The sequence below is a fragment of the Protopterus annectens genome, chromosome 10.part0 (genome assembly GCF_019279795.1).
Source record: "Protopterus annectens isolate FY-2018-M chromosome 10.part0, PAN1.0, whole genome shotgun sequence".
NCBI lineage: Eukaryota > Metazoa > Chordata > Ceratodontiformes > Protopteridae > Protopterus > Protopterus annectens.
Window position 1 is genome coordinate 831,440,562 of NC_056744.1, and position 19,895 is coordinate 831,460,456.

The 19,895-nt window shown below is 45.8% G+C and overlaps 1 protein-coding gene across 1 annotated transcript in view; it reads left to right on the forward strand.

Moving 5' to 3' along the window:
* Positions 1-19,895, forward strand: part of TSEN54 (tRNA splicing endonuclease subunit 54) — a 667,232-nt gene that overhangs the window by 497,348 nt on the left and 149,989 nt on the right. The window contains exon 11 of the mRNA XM_044086814.1: positions 15,902-16,623. Coding sequence (XP_043942749.1) covers positions 15,902-16,623 — 722 coding nt within the window. The remainder of the gene's footprint in view (positions 1-15,901; positions 16,624-19,895) is intronic.

Genomic DNA, 19,895 nt, shown 5'->3' on the forward strand with positions numbered 1-19,895 from the left:
ACCTGTCACCCTGGGATTCGGATATTGGCTAAGGCTCTTGCCACCCCATAGTGCCTTTTTAGGCAAGGCTCAAATTCTAAACCTACCACCCTAGAAAACAAAAATGGGAAGAAACTGAGGGTAATGCTGCTCAATGCCAGAAGTCTAAATCTCAAAATGCACGCACTTTCGAGGCCCTTCTCAGTATGGAGAACATCGATGTCTGTGCTGTAACTGAAACCTGGTTCAAGGCTCCTGAGAGCACCCGGCACTATTAGGTTTTACCTCATATCATGCGTTCGGCCCCAAACCCGGACCACACCACAAAAGGAGGGTGTATCCATATTCATAAAGGATACCCACACCTCCAGGTTGGTGGCAATGCATGAAGCTCGGAAACCATCCAGGTGCAACTAACCATAGGCAAAACTGCTCTACAAATTGTAGCATGCTACAGGCCACCCTCTCAAACTCAGGAACCCCACACAGCCTTCCTGAAGACACTGGAGGGTATAAATGTATCTCCAAACACCATCATATTGGGTGACTTCAACTACCGAATATAGACTGGGAACATTACTCAAGCCCTAACTTTCTAGCCCAACGGTTCCTGGAGTTCATAAATTCAAATGCCATGGAACAGCTAGTCACTGTTCCCACGAGAGGAGAAAATATACTAGATCTCATTGTCACAAACATGGGGACAAAATGCTCCACACCGAAGTATATCCCTCATTGGTGAGATCTGATCATAAACTAATCTCACTGGAAATCCACATCCCCCCACCCCAAACAAAAAGACCATAGTGAAGAACTTCTCTAAAGCAAACTTCACACTACTCAAGACTGGTGTGGTATCCTTCAAGGCCCCTGAGCCAGTGGAAACCACAACCCAAGCTGCGGAAGCCCTTACAAATGCCTTCTATGAACACCTCCAGGACTGCATGGATCAGGCAATCCCAAATAAAACCAAGACTCTTTCCACAAAGGGCAAACGTCCAGTCTGGTGGACCCCAGCCATTAACAAACTTTACAATAAGAGGAGAAAGCTATTACATGATAGAACAAAATCCATAAAAGGGAAGTCACCCCTGATCATTATTAGTAAAAAAATATGAGCACTCATAAAATCAACTAAGGCCAATTTTGAGAGAAAAATTGCCATGGATTCAAAGGACAATCATAAGGCCTTTTTCAGCTATGTTAGGAACCTGGGTGGAAACTCCCAGATATGCTCAGAATTAGTCCAAAATGATACAAAAATCACTGAACCCACAGACATTGCCAACATACTGGCAGACAGGTTCAGTGCAAACTTCACCCCCCTCCCCTAAAGGAGAGATAACTATCCCAGCCGAGTGTAGCCTCCCGGACATCTCAAATGCGCAGGTGAAAGCTGCTCTCTCTAAAGCTAAAAACACAGCATCAATGGGACGGATGGTGTCCCCGGCTGTGTGCTACACGAGCTAAATGAGGAATTAAACCCGCACATAAGGCAGCTGTTTAATCTCAGCCTTACCACAGGATACGTGCCCAAGGAGTGGCGTGCGGCAACTGTGGTCCCACTCCACAAAGGCGGCACCTCTACGGACCCTGGTAATTACCGCCCCATAAGCTTAACAAGTCTAGTCTGCAAAGCTATGGAGAGGATCATAATGGAGCTCATAAACAAAGATATAGGGGACTTGCAGACATTGGACCCGACCCAGTTTGGCTTTGTCAAGGGAAGATCATGCCTTTTGAACTTGGTCGACTTCTTGAAACAGTCACCAAGGCCATTGATGAGGGAAAGGCAGTCCATACAGCCTACCTTGACCTTGCAAAGGCTTTCGACACAATACCCCACTCGGGTATTGTAGAAAAACTACCAGCTTAAATGTAAACCCATATGTCACAAGATGGGTTGCAAACTGGCTTAAGGACAGAACCCACAGGGTTAGAGTTGCTGGCGCTGTGTCAGACTCCAAGCCAGTCACAAGTGGTGTCCCACAGGGCTCGGTCCTTGGCCCCTATTGTTTGGCATCTACTTCTCAGAAGTACAGGCCAACATGGGAGGACTTTGGCTGACAAAGTTTGCAGGCGACTGCAAACTGGGCGCCATAGTGGAAAGTGCATCGGACACGGATATCCTTCAGAAGGGACTCACGGAAACAGATAGCTGGTGCCAGAGCCATGGCCTGAAGTTAAACGCCAAAAATGTATAGTCATACCCTTCGGGAAAAACAAGGTAACCCCAAGCTACCATATAGGTGGCAATCCACTAAGCACAGAAGAGGTTATCAGGGACCTGGGGACCCAGGTTGACAGTGGCCTTTCTTTTGACACTCACATTGCTAAAGTGGTTAGAAAGACCTTCTACATTGCCCACCTGATCATGAAGGGATTCACATCCAGATCTAGTGAGGTCATTGTTCCCCTGTACTCTTCACTTATCAGACCAATGATCGAGTACAATGCCCCATTCGGGATGTATCTCACCCGACATCTGCAGCAATTGGAGAGACCCCAAAAGTTCCTCACCAAAAGGATAAAGGGACTCCAAAATCTGTCATATGCTGCCAGATTGAAGAAACTCCAGCTCTATTCAGTCGCATACCGTCTGCTCAGAGGTGACATGTGCCTGACATACAAGGCCATGTCCAACCCGAATTAATGGACATGCTCCACCTCAAAAATCCAAATCCACCAAAACCACTAGAGCAAGCGACTTAAACCTTAGCACGGATATAAATAGGACATGCTGGAGGGATAGATTTATCACTCAGAGACTCCCTATGCTGTGGAATAAAATCCCGGTCCATGTGAGGCAGAACACCTCGCTGACTCTGTTCAAGAGAAATCTAGACCTGTGGATGGGAGATCGTAGGTTTACCCCGGGAATCATCTCTGTGTCACTGCTGGACAGAGGCACAACAAACTAATGGGCACAGTATTTTTTCATATAAGGGGTGGCGTAAGCCACAAAAATTTGGGCTAGGCTTATAAATGCCTTAGGGCAGATAGCCTAGTATAAACCTATGAACCTATACTAGCTAGTACCAGTGTGTGGGGGGGGGTGAAGTTAGAATATTTTGTTGTAGCAGCAAGTGTGTTGAGGTATAGTTTATTATGGAGTGAAAGACCGGAGGGGGAGGATGTATGCTGTGGGAGGTGCAAAGTAGTTAACTATAAAGGAAATGATATGGGGGGTGGGTGGGAATGGGGATGGGAGGAGAGCAAACTGAGCCCGAGCGAAGCAATGGCAAACAGAGGGGGTTGAGCCAAGCCCAGAGTCAAGCACAATCACTAAAAACTCTAACAGAATAAGGCTATGTACTGTTCATACTAAGAATAAGAAGTTTTGTTGTGTAGTACTATCAGGTAAGAAATAACTTAAAACAGGCTGGGTAAGAAATATCTTAACACAGGCTAATGAGTCCAGCATGTAATAGACATAAGTTTATTGAAACTAACAGGCAGTCTATTAAGAAATGGGGGGGATCCTTGCTGCCAAGCTACTTTACAGCATACCAACTTGCTAGAGAGTACAGTAGATAATGCCTTAAATAAGTATATTGTAAAATGTAAAAACTAAGCCAACATACTTTGTAGATAAGGAGACACTGCAAGGTAAGAGAACATAGCTGTGTGATGAGTGAGTTTCATTGCAACAGTTTAATGCAGCATGCAGGACTTTTAACAGTACGCTGTCAGTATGGCTGATAGCTGAGGAGAGAAAAATAATAATAAAAATTGTTACCAAATATGGTGTTTAGCACATGAAAGATAGATGGAGGTATTTTAGAGAGGACAGAAAGAGAAACTCAAACAATATAAACACAAACTGTTAAGACTACCACATCTGCATTCACTCTACCACAGCAGTACAAATGCAGCGCTACACAAAATTTAGCTTTAAAACGCTGCTACAGTTAATAAATGTTGTTGTGTCTTTCAGCTTTTCCCGGTTTGGGGTCGCCACAGCGGAACTCCGGTCTGCTAATGATTGGCAGTAGATTTTTACGTGCCGAGTTGCCGGCCCTGACACACAACCTTCAACGAAGGTACACCCATTCACACATATCTCCACACAGAAGATGCTCTAGCTGAGAATCGAACAGGACAACGTCTTACTGTGAGGCGACAATGCTACCACAGCACCACCACTGCAGTTTGCTATAGTTAATAAATATACTTAGGGAAAAAAACAGTTAATACGGATGTGTAATCAGAGTGAAAAAATGAAACATTCCTCTGAACACAGTCACAGCTAGACAGCAGGCTGTTACACTTGTTGCAGTGAGCATTATATAATTACAGCATATTTGAAATGTATGACAAGAAAAACAAAGTTATTAAAGGATGTAAAACAGTAAGCAAACAAATGCATTAACCAATGGATAACACTCACAGCAAGATAGCTTGGTCCATAGTAAGACAGCTAAAACTACTGTAGATGAACCGGGCATAAAAGTATACAGTCCAGCATTTATAATAACTGAGTTTTAAAACAGACAAGGCAGCTGCTCAACAAATCTTAGTAGCTGTAGTTGAATCAGACATAATGTATACAGGGCAGCATTTACATTAGTGAGTTCTAAAACACAGAGCAGGCATCTAATCAACAAGTCTAGATAGCTGTAATCACAAAATTAGTTGAACCAGGCATAAAGTATACAGTGCAGCATTTACATTAGTGAGTTTTAAAACACAGAGCGGGCCTGCAATCAACAAGTCTGAAATAGCTGTAGTCACAAAAATATGACAAACAAGTAAAAGAACTTACAGAGCAAGCTGAGGTAATGCATTTAAGGAGTCAGTAGCAAGGAAAAAAGCAGTTTGAAAATGGGGCCTGGAGTCCCATTTACCAAACAACCCATTATAGTCTTCAAAGCCTTCAGCATGTATATTATTTTATTATGCATGTCTGTATTTGTACTAGAGTACACCCCAGTTTATGTATTGTTCCCACAACGTTATTTGTCTTCCTGTTAACTGATCACAATGTATTAATCTGCTACAGATTTCCAACTTGTGGAAATTTCTGTCACTTGCAAGCTCCATTCTTGTAAAGATTCTGTTGGTGCCTGCTCACTCAGTTAAGCTGATGTTTGTATCTCTACATTATTTTTGTCATCAACTTTATTGCCCTTTTTCCTGCCCTTCACCACCTTGTACCAATTTACTCGTGTGTTAACCGTAATCCTTCCCCTAACCTCACCAAACCCCTTCCCTAACAGTACCATTACACAATTCAGATAAAACACAAACACACACACACACACACACACACACACACACACACACACACACACACACACACATACTGCACATCCACAGAACTAAAACAATTACTTTACCTAATTCTTACTCTAACCCTAATAGAAATACTCAACCACACACACACACACACACACACACACACACACACACACACACACACACACACACACACACACCACTAAATCTCTGTCTTTAACAAACCCTTATTCTAACTCTAACCTGCAAAACTCCTTTTAGCTGCCCTCAAGCACAGCTAACATACCAGAGAACACTCTACCAGCTGACATTTGACGTGTCATGTTGTTGACAGTATTCTCTGTCGAGACTTGCATTCAGAAGAGTGTACTGCAGCCACTATGATAGCTTTTTCCACGTGTTCAGGGTCTCTATAGTTACTAACAGATAATTAACTAGTCTAGTAAAGCCCGTAATAAACTTGTCTTTAAATACTACTTATATTTGTAACAGTATGATCTCTGCCCACTTGCCTTACCCCTCTTTTGATTATTTAATATTTTTCAGGTCATCCTCTAACTTCTTACATCAGTTTCCCTGATCCTGGTCCAGAATCTTTAATGGGATCTTTGTTAGAATATCCCTTTTTGTCTGTATTTCACTCCCAGTCAACATCAACTTCATGTAATAACTCATAAAAATGAACAAAACTACCCGGTGTATTTCTGGCTTTGTCACAAACCCTCACAGTTTTTTTGATCTGTAAACTTAGTTATTGAGCTCTCCACTTTATCTAAGCCTCAGAGCAATGTACTTTAGGTGTTATTCCAAACTCTGTCAGTCTGAGTTCTCATAGCGTGGTCTGTATAGTAGTCTAACATTTTATCTATATTAATCTGTAACCCCAGCACTTTGAGTTAAGCCTCATTGTTATGAATCACTCACTGCCTTCATTAGCTCTGTATGCAACCTGGCTACTATTCAGTCTACTGTCTTTTTTCATCTACAACATTCCTCATAAAATTCCTTTATCTTATGCCTGTCTCCTACTTTTATCATCTGAGTCCCCTGTGGTGTGGAAGGCTCATCACTGTTGTGTTAAAAAAAGAGCGTCAGTCTTCTTTTAAACTGTTCCCTTTGCCAAAAATGCAGGTTAACTCTCCAGGTCTCCCCAAACTTTTCCTTGTCACCATAACGTTTTTATGAGCAGTGGACAGTGGTATGATAAAGAAAGGTACAGTTGGGTAAGTAAAAATACCATAACACTAGATGTTTGATTAGATCTATGCTTGTTGACAGGGTACATCCTATATTGCTTAGGAAGGATTGGACAATTAGAAAATTTCTAAAGCTGGAAGGCGCTATATCCATATGCCTGTTTGACCTATGGAGCCCATGGGTGAGACATTACAAAACAGATATATGGGGTATCAAAACCGGAGTACTTTTTTGGCTTAGAAATGAGGGAGGCTTGAACCCTGATAAAATGAAATATGCCAGGAAAGGGAAAGAAGGGACCCACTCCCTAGCATAACAAACTTTATAAGGGGAAAGGAGGTAGAGTTTCTCTACTACAACAGTGAGCTATTTGAAAATCTGCTGTTGAGATAAATTTAGATCTGAAGTAGGAGAATTCATTTGTCAGCAACCTGTGGGTATGGATCCGATATCGGATCCGAACCGGCATGGTTTATCCAGCTATGGATCCGAGCTCCTAGCTCCTCCCCTCACCCATAATGCCCTGCTCTCCCTACATGACCTCAGATCTACTTTGCCGCGTTCATGGTGACAGCTGGATTTTGAGCTCCTGTCAGCTAAGTGCTATTTTTGGTGTTTGCTAGTGTATTTTCTGTCAGAAAATTAATATTTGTGTGAATGTTTTAGGTTTTCCCTCTATAGAGATAATTTTTTTGTTAATTTGGTTAACTTTATAGTACCCTCCCCTTGCTGGTACGTAGCTTGTGTGCGTGTGGATTCTTTAGGGCCTTCTGTGTGAGTGGTTAATTTAATTTAACTTTCTTTTATTTAAAAAAAAAAAAGTAGATTAGCGATGTCTGAGGCCCCAAAGGCAATACTTTCAAAGTGCTCCGAGTGTGGCCATAAGCTATCCCCTGCTGATGGCCACACTCGGTGCGTTCGATGCCTTGGGGTTTAACACCTCACCTCTGGGTGTTCAATCTGTGCAGGGTTCAACCCCAGGGCATTGAAGGAGCGAAGGTCGAAGCTGGTCTTGGCGGGACTTTTGCCCCCGGACTCTGCTTCGGCCTCCGCCCCGTTGGTAGTTACCGCTCCAGCGGTTCCTACCTTACCTGCTCCCCCTCCTCCTCCCGGGATTCAAACTCCCTCTACGGGTTCGGAGGATAGGGAAGCCAGGAAGAAGGACGGAGAAGCACCTGGCGGGCCGAGACCTCCGTCTCGGCCCCGCCGGCTAAGCGGGCTTCTCCTCCGGCCTCTCTGGCTGCTGGCTCTCCTCCTCGGCTTCGGTCCCCTTCCTTTTCACCGGGGCCTGAGGAGGAGGAGACCCGATCTCCTTCGAGGCTATCGAGGCGGTACTCAAGGCCTACCTCGGTAGCCTCATTGAGGTCTACCTATAGTCTCTCTGATGCTGATCTGGACCGGATGATGTGAAGGTTCATCCAGGCCCAGATGCAGATGGGAGTGCTCCTGCCTCCCCCCCCCCCCCTGGGGGGGAGCCCGACCCCATTTTTCAAGCCCATAGCTCCTTCTCCGACCCGCTACACGGGCTCGGAGCGCTCAGAGCCAGGCAGCTTCGGAGCCGGGGGTGGGTCGGCGCAGACAGTACTAGGTACTTCGGATCCGACCCTGCCCTCGAGTGTATCGGATCCGACCTCTCGGAGCCTTGGTCTGAGTTTCGGATCCGAGGGACTCAGTGTGCCTTTGGCGCCGTCTGTGTCGGAGCGCACTGGTCCCTCGGATCCGAGGGGCTCGGCACCGGCTCCGATCCACTCCTCGGATCCGAGGGGGAGCCGACTGTCAGATCCTTTGGTCGAGGCCGGCTCCCCTTCGGCTTTTGATGTAGTGGAGAGGGCTCTGGTGAGGGCATCCGGACCCCCAGCCCTTGCTTCGGCTCTGTCCCGCACTCCATCTGCTCTGTGTCAGGCTTCCGTCACCCGGCCACTGGGACAGCCTGTTTCACTGCCCCAAGCAGTTCCTTTGGAACTGGACACCGCTTGCGAGGGCTCCTCGGACAGCCCCCCCCCGAGGAAGCACCCCGCAAGCACACGTGTAAGAGGAGGCACATAGACTCCCCCGAGTCTTTGACTGAAGACACGGACTTGGAGGAAGGGGAAGGCTCCCCAAGATCACCCCCCGAGGATGTCTCCTTTGGAGACATCATGGAAATGCTTCATATAAGAGGTGGGTGGTCTGCCCCAAAGTCTTCCTCGAGTCCGTGTTCTTGGAGGCATTTGAAGCGGGCCCATCTACCTCTTGGGTGTCCCCTCCTGCCGACCCCCTGGTGGACCTCATTACCACCAGGGGCGTGGAAGGAACCGGACACTGTGGAGCCAATCCCCAAGAGGCCGGACAGGATTCTCAGCCCCCCTGCTGACCGTGCCCAGTGGAGTAAGGGACCCCCGGTAGATGCCATGTTGACGGCAGCAGCCACTAAGAGGGAACTCGCTCAAGAGAGTCCCTCAGTTCCTCCTCCGAGCAAGGAGTCTCGGATGATGGACCGCTTGGGGAAGCGTATGTTTAGTTCAGCAGCCTTCTCAGTGAGGGCGCTCAACTACCTGGCACATGTCATTAGGATGCAGCGCGATCTTATCAAAGAATACGCTGCATCCCCCCCAGAGTCCATGTCGGAGGAGGACAAACTTTTGCACTCCACCCGTATGGCCACTCTCCGTTCCGTGACCAATACCTCTATGCGGTTACTTTCCCATGCTACCGAGGGAGCCGCTAGAGCTGCAGGAGTGGGCCTAGTCACGAGACGCCAGGCCTGGCTCTGCCATTGCGATTTCACGGAGCCCTTCAAGGCGTCATACGCGAACGCCCCTTTTGACGGTTCTGCCCTTTTTGGCAAGACGGTTCGCGACACCTTGGTCCAGAGCGAGAAGGACGGGAAGACGCTGTCTGCCGTCTGAGTCCACTTCTCTGTGCCCCAGAGGTCCTACTCTAGGAACCAAAAGGGCCAGAAGAAGATGTGGTTCCGGAAGTTGCAGCAATCCCAACCCGCTCCGGACAACCAGTCCTTCCGTGGCAGAGGAGGACAGGGAGGACGCCGCCCCAGGGGCAGAGGGGCTCCCAGGAATTTTGGGTCCAGAGAACCTTTCTCTGAACGGCCCGCGCAGCAACCCTGAGGGGTTGCCCGACTGCTCCACTCTGGAGGCAGTCGGGGGACATTTTTCGGAGCACCTAGCGGCATGGGAGTCCATAACATCAGACCGCTGGGTCCTCCGAATTATATCCAGAGGATACAAAATCCCATTTCTTCACGTCCCAAAACTAAAATCCCTCCCCGACGTTCCACCCGATCAGAGGGAGGCCGCTTCAGCAGAAATTGGCTATCTGCTGAGGAAAAGAGCCATCCAGCCCGTCCCCCCAGACCAGATCGGATCAGGGTTCTACTCCAGGTTTTTTTTAGTGCCAAAAGGCGGGGACCTAAGACCCATTCTGGACCTGTCCCTATTAAACCTGGCAGTTCCCAAGGAGAAGTTCCGAATGGTCACTTTACAATCCATTCTCCCCCTTCTGGGAGAAAATCACTGGATGTGCTCTATAGACCTCAAGGATGCGTACTACCACATACTAATGGACAGACGGTCCAGGAGGTTTCTTCGCTTCCTGCTGGGAGCCAGTCACTACCAGTTCAGGGTCCTCCCCTTTGGTCTCACCACAGCCCCCAGGGTGTTCACCAAAGTATTAGCAGTGGTTGCGGCCCACCTGAGGCTTCAGGGGGTGCAGGTCTTTCCGTACCTGGACGACTGGCTTCTCACCGCCCCAACAAGGCATCTACTTTCCTTGGCAAGAGATTCCTTTCTTCGCCTAGCTCCCCGGCTAGGCATCACGGTAAACGTAGGAAAGTCCAACCTGGCCCCTACTCAGTTAATAGAATTCATAGGAGCCAGATTAGACACGAGGAATTCAAGGGCCTTTCTCACAACCGACAGAATTCGGCATCTGCGACTCCAGGTGCGGGCCATCCTCCACTCCAGCTCGGTTCCAGCGGAATTGGTCCTGAGGGCACTAGGCTCTATGGCGGCAGCGATTTCTCTTCTCCCACTCGCCCGCTTGAACATGCGGGTACTTCAGTGGATGCTTCAAGTACAATGGTCATATCTTTCTCTCCCCCTGTATCATCCCATTGCAATCAGCAAGGTTTGCAAGCGGTCTCTCTTGTGGTGGCTCCATTCCCCGGATCTCCACGGAGGCCGCCCCTTTTGTGCATCTCCCCCTCTTGCCACAGTGACCACGGACGCCTCCCGCCTCGGGTGGGGGGGCATTTTGCGGGCCGGATGGTCCAGGGTGCGTGGAACGACTCAGAGACCTCCCTGCATATCATTGTTCTGGAGATGAGGGCGGTGCTCTTGGCGTTGCAAGCACTTCAAGCCCTTCTTCCCCTGGGAACAATTGCGATTCAGTCAGACAACATGTCGGTGGTCTGGTACATCAACAAACAGGGGGGAACCAGGTCTTACCCTTTATGTCGAGAAGCCATGAGAGTGTGGGAATGGGCGATCGCCACCAACCGCTTTCTCATCGCAACGCATATCCCGGGTCGGTCCAACATCCTTGCGGACAAGCTCAGTCGCACCATTCTCTCCTCGTACGAGTGGTCTCTCAATGCTCAGGTAGCGAAACATATCTTCGCACAGTGGGGGACTCCTTGTTGTGATCTCTTTGCTTCTCCCTTAAACACCAAGTGTGACAGTTTTTTCGCTCTAATTCCACCTCCAGGGGATTCCCCGAGAGACGCTCTGGTGCATGCTTGGCCTCCCGGTCTTCTTTACGCATATCCCCCTCTGCCCCTGATGCTCCAGGTACTCCAGAAAGCCTCTCGATTGGGGTGCAGAATGATCCTCATAGCCCCATTCTGGCCTCGACAGATCTGGTTCCCTTACCTAAGGTCTCACTCAGTGAATCCACCTTGGATTCTAGATCCCATTCCGGATCTGATATCACACCCATCGAACCTACCAACTCCGAACCTGGACAACTTGAAGCTGACTGCTTGGCTGCTCCAGTTCCACTCCTAATCAGGACTCCCGGTATCTCGTCCCCAGTTAAGGCCATTCTGGTAGCTGCTCATAAACCTTCTACCAGAAAAGTTTACAGCAGTAAATGGAAGCGCTTCTCCATTTGGGCGGAGCGGCAAGGTCTGGATCCCTTCACGGTTCCCCTTCCTTTGGTTCTAGACTTCCTTACTACTCTTTTTAATGATGGCGCCTGTAGTTCCACGGTCAAAGTTCAGCTAGCGGACATTTCTCATTACCATGTTGGTCATGACTCTGGGCCTCTTATATCTGCCAAGTTATGTAAAATCTTCCTAAAAGGCACCTTTCTGCTTAGACTCCCTGTCAAGGAGACGGTTCCACCGTGGGATCTTTCCTTGGTTCTTCAGGCCTTGACCGCTCCCCCCTTCGAGCCTGCGGCCACAGTAGATCTAAAATTCTTGTCTCTTAAGACTGCATTTTTAGTAGCCATTACTTCAGCTAAGAGAGTTTCTGAACTTCAAGCCCTGTCCATGAAACCGCCTTACTAGGTCTTTCATCCGGACCGGGTGTGCCTCAGGACTAATCCCTCTTTTCTTCCTAAGGTAGCTTCGGAAGCAAACATTAATCAGTCCATCAACCTCCCTGTTTTCTTTCCTAAATATCAGAACAAGGGTGAATACAAGCTGCATTCCTTGGATGTTCACAGGCAGCTTTGTTTTTATCTTAACAGGACAGCTGGTCATAGGCAGTCCGACCAATTGTTCATTTCCTTTGCCAAATTCAATCTGGGTAAACCAATTTCCAAAGTCTCCTTGTCACGCTGGATTTCACAGTGTATTCTATTAGCTTACCAAGCTTCTGGGAGGTCCGCACCGGAGGGAGTCCATGCCCATTCGACCCGGTCTGTTTCTACCTCAGCGGCCTTTAGGGCTAGGGTTCCTCTGGATGACATTTGTTCAGCAGCCACTTGGGCTTCATCTCATACCTTTATTTCTCATTACAAGCTGGATATCACATCTAGAGGTAGAGCATCCTTTGGCTCCGCGGTGCTCCGGAATATCCTTCCATGATGGCCGCCCAAGACTCAGGTAGCTGGGGACTCTGTCCCACAGGTTGCTGACAAATTAATTCTTCTACTTCAGATTTAGAAGTTATGTACTTACCATAACGTTCCATCTGAGTAGGTGGATTCATTTGTCTGCAACCATCCCGCCCTCCTATCCCCCTGGCCTTGTCAGTTTCCTGCATAGACTGTGTTACCCTTTGGTTAGGGTATTTGGTACAGGGCAAACTCGATCTAAGGTCATGTAGGGAGAGCAGAGCATTATGGGTGAGGGGAGGAGCTAGGAGCTCGGATCCATAGCTGGATAAACCATGCCGGTTCGGATCCGATATCGGATCCATACCCACAGGTTGCAGACAAATGAATCCACCTACTCAGATGGAACGTTATGGTAAGTACATAACTTCTAATTATGTAACTGTCCTGTGTTCATCGTTTAGATCACTGTTGAAGTAGCCTATGCCATATGAGACAAATACCAAAGTAGAGAAAGAAAGGGAAGAGGAAGAAGGCCCAAAATCTAGGAAACTTCAGAGAGTAATCCTAGCAAAGCCTGCTCTGGTCCTAGAAAAGCAGCCAGTTGTGTAATGTTAGGTAAATGTGTGAGGAGAAGAATATGTTGATGCCTCTAAAATATTTCTGGAGTTCACCCCTTTTCAAAAAGCCATAGAAGTAGCCATAGCTGTAGTATATTGGACTCTACCTTTGCCTGGAATTGTCTTGTTACAATGAGAATAATAAAATTGCATTGCATATTTGGAAACTGTCTGCTTTGATGCTGGTGTGCCCCTTTTCTTGCCTTCTTATGAAGTAATTGATTGATTAGAATTACTGAAGGTTTTGTCTTCCGTCAGTGGCAATACCAAAGTTGCCTGTGGGTATCTAGAGTATGTAGTATTCTTTATCCCTTTTTTGGGGGGTTTTGGAAAGAAAACAGTGAGATGAATGGCCTGGCTGAATTTAAAGTCTGAAAGCACTTTTCATCATATAAGCAGATTTAATGATCTGCAACACCACCAGAGCCTCATAATTTAATCTGTATTGACAGTTTCAGTCTTGTATCATTCCCGTTACTGCTTTAATGTAAGGAGATGGAGTCCTATTCAAATAATCATTACACTTCTCCCTACACTCACACAAGAAACTCCAGTTTTTACTTATTAACTGTCAAGGTGGCTTTGAATGTAGTTGTCAAACTAATATAGTCTTGTCTGCAGATAGTAATATATGAGTAGTTTTTAATCCAAGCATGGAACCATCAGTGAAATACCAAGTCATTTCAACTGTGAAAGGTTTGCCTAATTTAGAAACATTTAAATAGATCCCCTTACACATGGTTTTGTTATAATTTCTTTGTATTTGGTGAATTATGTTGTGGATCTGTAGATCATGCACTAAGTACCATGCTGTTGTGGATATGTACTGCAGATTTTGTGCTGTAATGGATTGTCTATGATCCTGTGTTGCAGGTAATAACTGATGTCTGTCTGGTGCTGAACTAAACTGTAAAGTTCTGTTGAGTACTATTCAAATCTGCTAACTTTTGCTGCATGGTTTCTGCTGTCTGTCCATGAAGTAGTGGGTTGTGAACAATTGCCACATAATCTACCATCCTTTTGTACTGTAGTGAATACTGGTTTGTAGTCTTGGACTGTTAACATTTGCAAGTGGGCGCCATCGCTTCAGTAGATCATACTGCTATGGCCATGCTGTTTTAATGATTATGTATTAAATCACATTTTGCAGTTGAACACACTGTGTTGTTTTCTGATTGTGCTTGGGTGCCATGCTGTTGGAAATCATGACTTTCTGTACTGGTATGTTAACAGTTTGTGAGGCCATATTGTAAAGATTACATTTTTAACCCTGCATTGTTCAGCAGGTAGGTGTGATTTATATAGAGCTACTGATTTTGATATGCTAATACATACTGTACTTTGAAGAAGCATTTGCAGTTGGTCATAGGTTGTTCTTGTGCTGCACTGGATCATGTTTCGACTGTGCAGGGTTTTGGGTCATATTGTTTCAACATACGCTTCTGTTAGGCATGCACTTTGACTATATGATGCAGTAGATTTTATAGGGCTGTTCTGTACGGCACTATACAAGGTGTTGTGTACCCCTGCGCTATTTTATTCTTTAGCTGCAGTGATTTGAAATACATTTTCCCTGTAGGAGAACGTGTCTCTCTCCCTCCTTTTACATGCATTTCAAGTCAGTACAGATATCTGCACTGATGTAAGCAGTAGATGAAGTCAAAAGGTAACTGCAAATTAATTCATTTGATTGATCCTGTTACTTTGGTACCATGGTAAGTACTTAACATGGCATATACATGCATATATATATATATATGTGTGTGTGTGTGTGTGCGTGCATATACATAGTATATGATTTTAGGTGCAACTAGAGTAATTGATGAATGTTATGAGTGCTAGCTTCAGTGGCTTTTCAGGTAGCACACTTGCTTTTAATGCTGGAAAGCTCAAGAAGCTGTGGGTTCTATTCCCAAACCATGCAAATAGATTTAGTTTTCCAGTTCCAAATGTAGTGCAGCATAAGGGGATGCTGCAGTCTTGCGGAGCTGTCCTCGACCAGATATTAACCTGAGGTCCCAGCTTCTCCTGCTTTAGGTTGCATTCCCTTGGCATTGGCTAGTGCTCTCTTGAATGAGTTTTGTTGAAAACTCATTAACATTTGGTATTTTCATTGGTCTCTGTTTGCACAAGGCTCCTGTGGTTTGTCTTGTCCCCACAGTTGTGTGACAGTGTTGTTAGTACATTTAACTAAAGTGGGAGAGGGGGAACCCCCTCGCAAAAATGCTTTTTACGTGTTTTGGCTTTTTCAATCTTCATTTGGTATGGTAAGTTAAAATTTAGTAGAACATAATTTTAGGGAAAAACTGTTTGAAACTAACACAGGGGAAATTGAAGTCCGACCTGCCTGAGTTGCTTGTAGCTCAAATGGTTTTAAAAAATCCCACGGCAGTCACTTATCGAAAAAGGTAGATGTACTTTATTTATATCTTCATTATTCATACATTTGTATACATATTTACATCTTCCACACTGATTTATGAATCACAGATTATTTTTTTCCACAAAAGATTAGGCCAGTTTTCCCAGTATTCTGACCAAATTTCCCCTTCGTTGGAATACTACTTCAGGTCTCCACTGTAATTGGCCATGCTCACTGATTCTAGCTCAACCAACATAAGTAAGTAAACAAGTAAATAAATAATGCACTTTAAGTGTTAGTCCTTCATGTTTCAGCACCACTGAGTTTTTGTGTAGTGTCACTGAATATTTGTATTAATGTTGCCTGGTCTTACAGTGAAATAATGTTCTGCCTGTTGTGCTGACATCCATTTTATGTTCACTAGCACAGGGTATAGATTTTTAGAAAGTACATGCTTTATTAATCGTAGGCATAAGAAATAAATTCAATAATTTGTGTGCATTAACAGGTCTCAGGAAGAACAACAAATGGAAGGAATGTCTGATGATGCAGTAAAAGAAGGTAGTCACTCAGAACTAATGCAGGTGGACCCTGCAAGTGAGCAGTCATATACGGATCAGTTAATCGCACAAAAGTCTAATCATGTGTCAGCAGATAAGTGTTTGGGTTGGATGGAGGTAAAAGCAGAAAGCCAGAGTGATGATAGAATGGAATCCAAAGGAGTGGAGTCCTCTGTAAGTGAAAGTGATGAACAAAAGAATTCTAGAGCATTAGACTTATTGTACGGCACACCAGAACATGCTGGGGCATCCACATCAGTGTCTCTGAAGCAGAGCTTTAAACCAGCCCTGCAGTTAAAGTGGGACTTCACACAAATCATTTTTCCAAATATGGCTTCAGATAATACAGTGATGATTTTAAAACAACCTGCAAGTGTCCTTCTCCCAGATAATGTTATTGGGCGGAATTGTGATATCAGTAAGTGGTGCAGAAAAATAAATCAGAAGCGAGCGAAGCTGTCAAGGAGGGAGCGAAAACAGCTTGAGAGGGAAACACGATACAAACGGGACATAAACGCAGATGAGAAGGTCAGGCAGTGCTCCAGCTGGAAAGAGTACAAAGAGCTTCTGCAGAGGAGGAGGAGGAGGAGAATGAAGGAGAAGCTACCTGACCACTTGTGGATGGACAGTGTCACTCCTCTCATTAAACCTGGTCAAACCACATCAGTAGGTAAGTCTTGTCCGGTAATTGCCCTCCCCAACATTGTGCATACATGCTGTCATTTTTTCCTTGTAAATATGATGTTAGTTTCTTAACAGTGTGAGAACACTTAAAGTCAGAAGCTTAGACTTTTCCAAGAGGAGCATTAAGATGGAATGGCTAATTTAATTTGAGAGCTGTCTTTTCTTACTGGTCAGTAATCTTCACATTGTATCTACATTCACTGTTATTATTCTTGCAGATTTAAGCCAAAAAGAAGCTTTCCTTATAAGTGTTTTCCATATCAGTGATGAAACCATTGTTTGCGGGTCTCTGTAGCAAAAAATATCTTGTGTTTGAAGTTTTTACCCTTGATTCAACTGAACATTTTTGAGACAATAATTGCAGTGTTAGCACAAAAGTGTATTTTATTGTGGTGTTCTTGAGCATAAGTAGAACAGCAGTCATAGGATCATAGGAGGTTACTAGGCTATTGGCCCTGAGGCCCTTACAAGCCTAGCCAAGAAATTTAGTCCATGTTCCAACAAGACAGCTCCTGATGCCCCTGTCCAGCAGGGACACAGGTGGAATCCCAGGGGTGTATTTTCTGTTCCCCATTCAGTTATCCAGGTTGAACTTAAAAAGGGTTAATGAGGTACTCTGCTTGATGTGGAGAGAGAGAGAGTGTGTTCCACAGAATGGGTAGTCTCTGGGACACAAATCTGTCCCGCCAACAAGTCTTGTTAATGTCACAGACCAGGTTGAGATCATGCATGTGGGTTACTTGAGTGGAGCTTGACTTGCAGATATGCAGCAGTCCCGTCAAGGCGGGGTCTGAGATTGCTTTGTTTGCCAGAAAGAGGTCACCTTTCAGGAGTCTGTAGGAGACTGGGTAGAGGGATAGGCCTTTAGCCTATCTGTGTAGGGTAGATGTTTGAGGCCCTGGATTCTCCTGGTGAGGAACCTCTGTGGTCTGTCCAGCTGCTGCATGTGCTTTGTGAGGTATATGCCAAAAGGGGCATTGTACTCAATAATGGGTCTTGGAAAAGAAGAATACAGGGATGATGATCTTTGTGTTTCACTGCTGCAGTCATCACATTTGGGTTATCCCTGCCAGGGTAGCCCTCGGCAGACCCAAATACCAGAGGCTTAATATTTCTGAGTCGGTTGCAATCGCTACAGGACTGATGTCAGGTCGTCAGTAGTATAAAGTAAGGCAGCTGACGCCATTACACCAGTCTTTCTTGCCGAGCAGAAGCAGTTCGCATGAGTGCCAGTCGACCACTACCTGAGTTTCATCTTCCGAATTGAAACTGAAGTCTTCTAAAAGCTAAGTACCCTGTTGGGGATCCTTTTTTCTTGCTCTAACCGATGTCAGAAAAAGTTAACAATTGTCTCACCTGTGGAAAGCAAATACCACACCGAGACTTAAATTCTTACTGCGTCACTTGCTTAGGCCCAAACCACGACGTCCCTCGCTGTCGCTTTTGTGCTTTGTTTAATGCCAGAACTACACATTGTCGGGCCCTTATTGTAGCTAGATATTTTCACTTACAGTCCTTTAATTCCGATATGGCTTCAGTAAGCTGTCTGACAGCAGATCTTCCAAAAAAACGTAAGGATAAAGACAGAGACAGACCGCACAGATCCAAACCTACCGACGATGCTTCCGTTAAGCCAGTCGTCAGTTTTCCAGTCCTCGGTGAGGTGCTTTCGCAGCCCCTGATGTCCGCCTTGTGGATTTGCAGGCTGCTACCGAGGCCCTTTCGGAGTCCGGTATGCCACAAAACTCTTCTTCAACTAAGAATCCTGCGGTTGTCTCACCCTTGGATGGGTCCGGATCCGCTGAGCAGGAACCGTCTTCCGAGGAAGTACTTCGCACTACCGATTCTCATCACAAACTGACGACTTCTTTCCCATCTACCGTTCTTTCAAAAACTACAGAGGTTCTAAGGCCCATGGTACAAACCACACCCAAGAAAATGATGACCCAATCTCAGGCACCTACTTTCTTGCCTCAGTCTCAAATGCTTAAAATGGTGGAAGACCTTATCATGCTGATCAGGAGAAGCCAAGCTACCCCTTCTAAAAGGAAAAGAGATCTGTCCCCAGTAGTTTTGTCTGAACAGGAGTCTGATGACTCTGATACATCTGAATATGAAGACATGCAACCCCTCTCTGCCTATGAGGATTCTGATGCAGAGGAATCCATCCCTTCAGCCTCTCCACCCTGAGGACTATTGCTTTGGGGAAACCTTTCATACCTTAAGGGAACATTTCCAGTGGGAATGTCAGGACTACCCTCAGTCTAAAAAGAGACTCAGATAATTCTTGGATCTTCCACAGCACAGGCCCCTGGCCATTCCCCCAGTCCTAGATGTTGTGCATGATGTTTTTCTGGAATCCACTTTGACTACTGACACCCTCCCTCTTGCACCCCGAAAACCTGATGGGTATTACAGAGTCCCTGACTCTCACAAATTTCTTTTCAAAAACCCTACTACTGACCCTGAGGTAATTTCTCAAGGGCCCAAAGGAATTAAAACAACCTCTGCCAAGAATCCCACCTCCTCGGATAGAGATTCCCGAGCATTAGATGGGATAAAAAAGTATACACCTCTGCTCCTCTTGCTATCAGAGCACTAAATTGCCAGCTCCATATGCTAAAATTTTAGCAACATACCATGGAACTCCTCAAGCAAAAAGTGTCTTCCTTTCCTGCTTGTGCAGAATCTAAAGAGTTGCAAGAGTTAATGCATTCTGCAAGTCAAGTGACTAAGCATACCTTACAATGTGGTTTTGATGTCCTAGAAGCTTTTTGCAGGGCAGCAGTCACCAGTTCTGCCCTTAGAAGACATGCATGGCTTATGGAACAGCGCTTGCCAGACCATGTAAAATCTAAATTATTGGATAAACCCTTGCACAAAGACAACTTATTTGGCACTAAGGCAGAGGAGGTCTTAAAAAAGATGAAGAAAAAGCTAAATCTATGCAGACAGTTAAGGATTTCCTACAGGTCCAGCCACCAAGGTTCAGCAGGCATTTGCTCCTCCAAGCACTGGTCTTTTCCTGCTCCTACCAGGTCAGTTCAGCCCAGACCACGGGCAAGCAGACCCCCCAGACAACAGCCACAGGGAATGCAGAGATCAAAACAGTGGAATTCCTCCACTTCAAAAACAGGGAGTTCTAATCCCACCCCCTCATGGTAAGAACTCAAAATGACTCTCCTTCCCCACCCCCTCCCTCTGCCAACCTTCACTTACCCCTAGAGGGAAAACTCTCCTTTCACACAAGCACCTGGG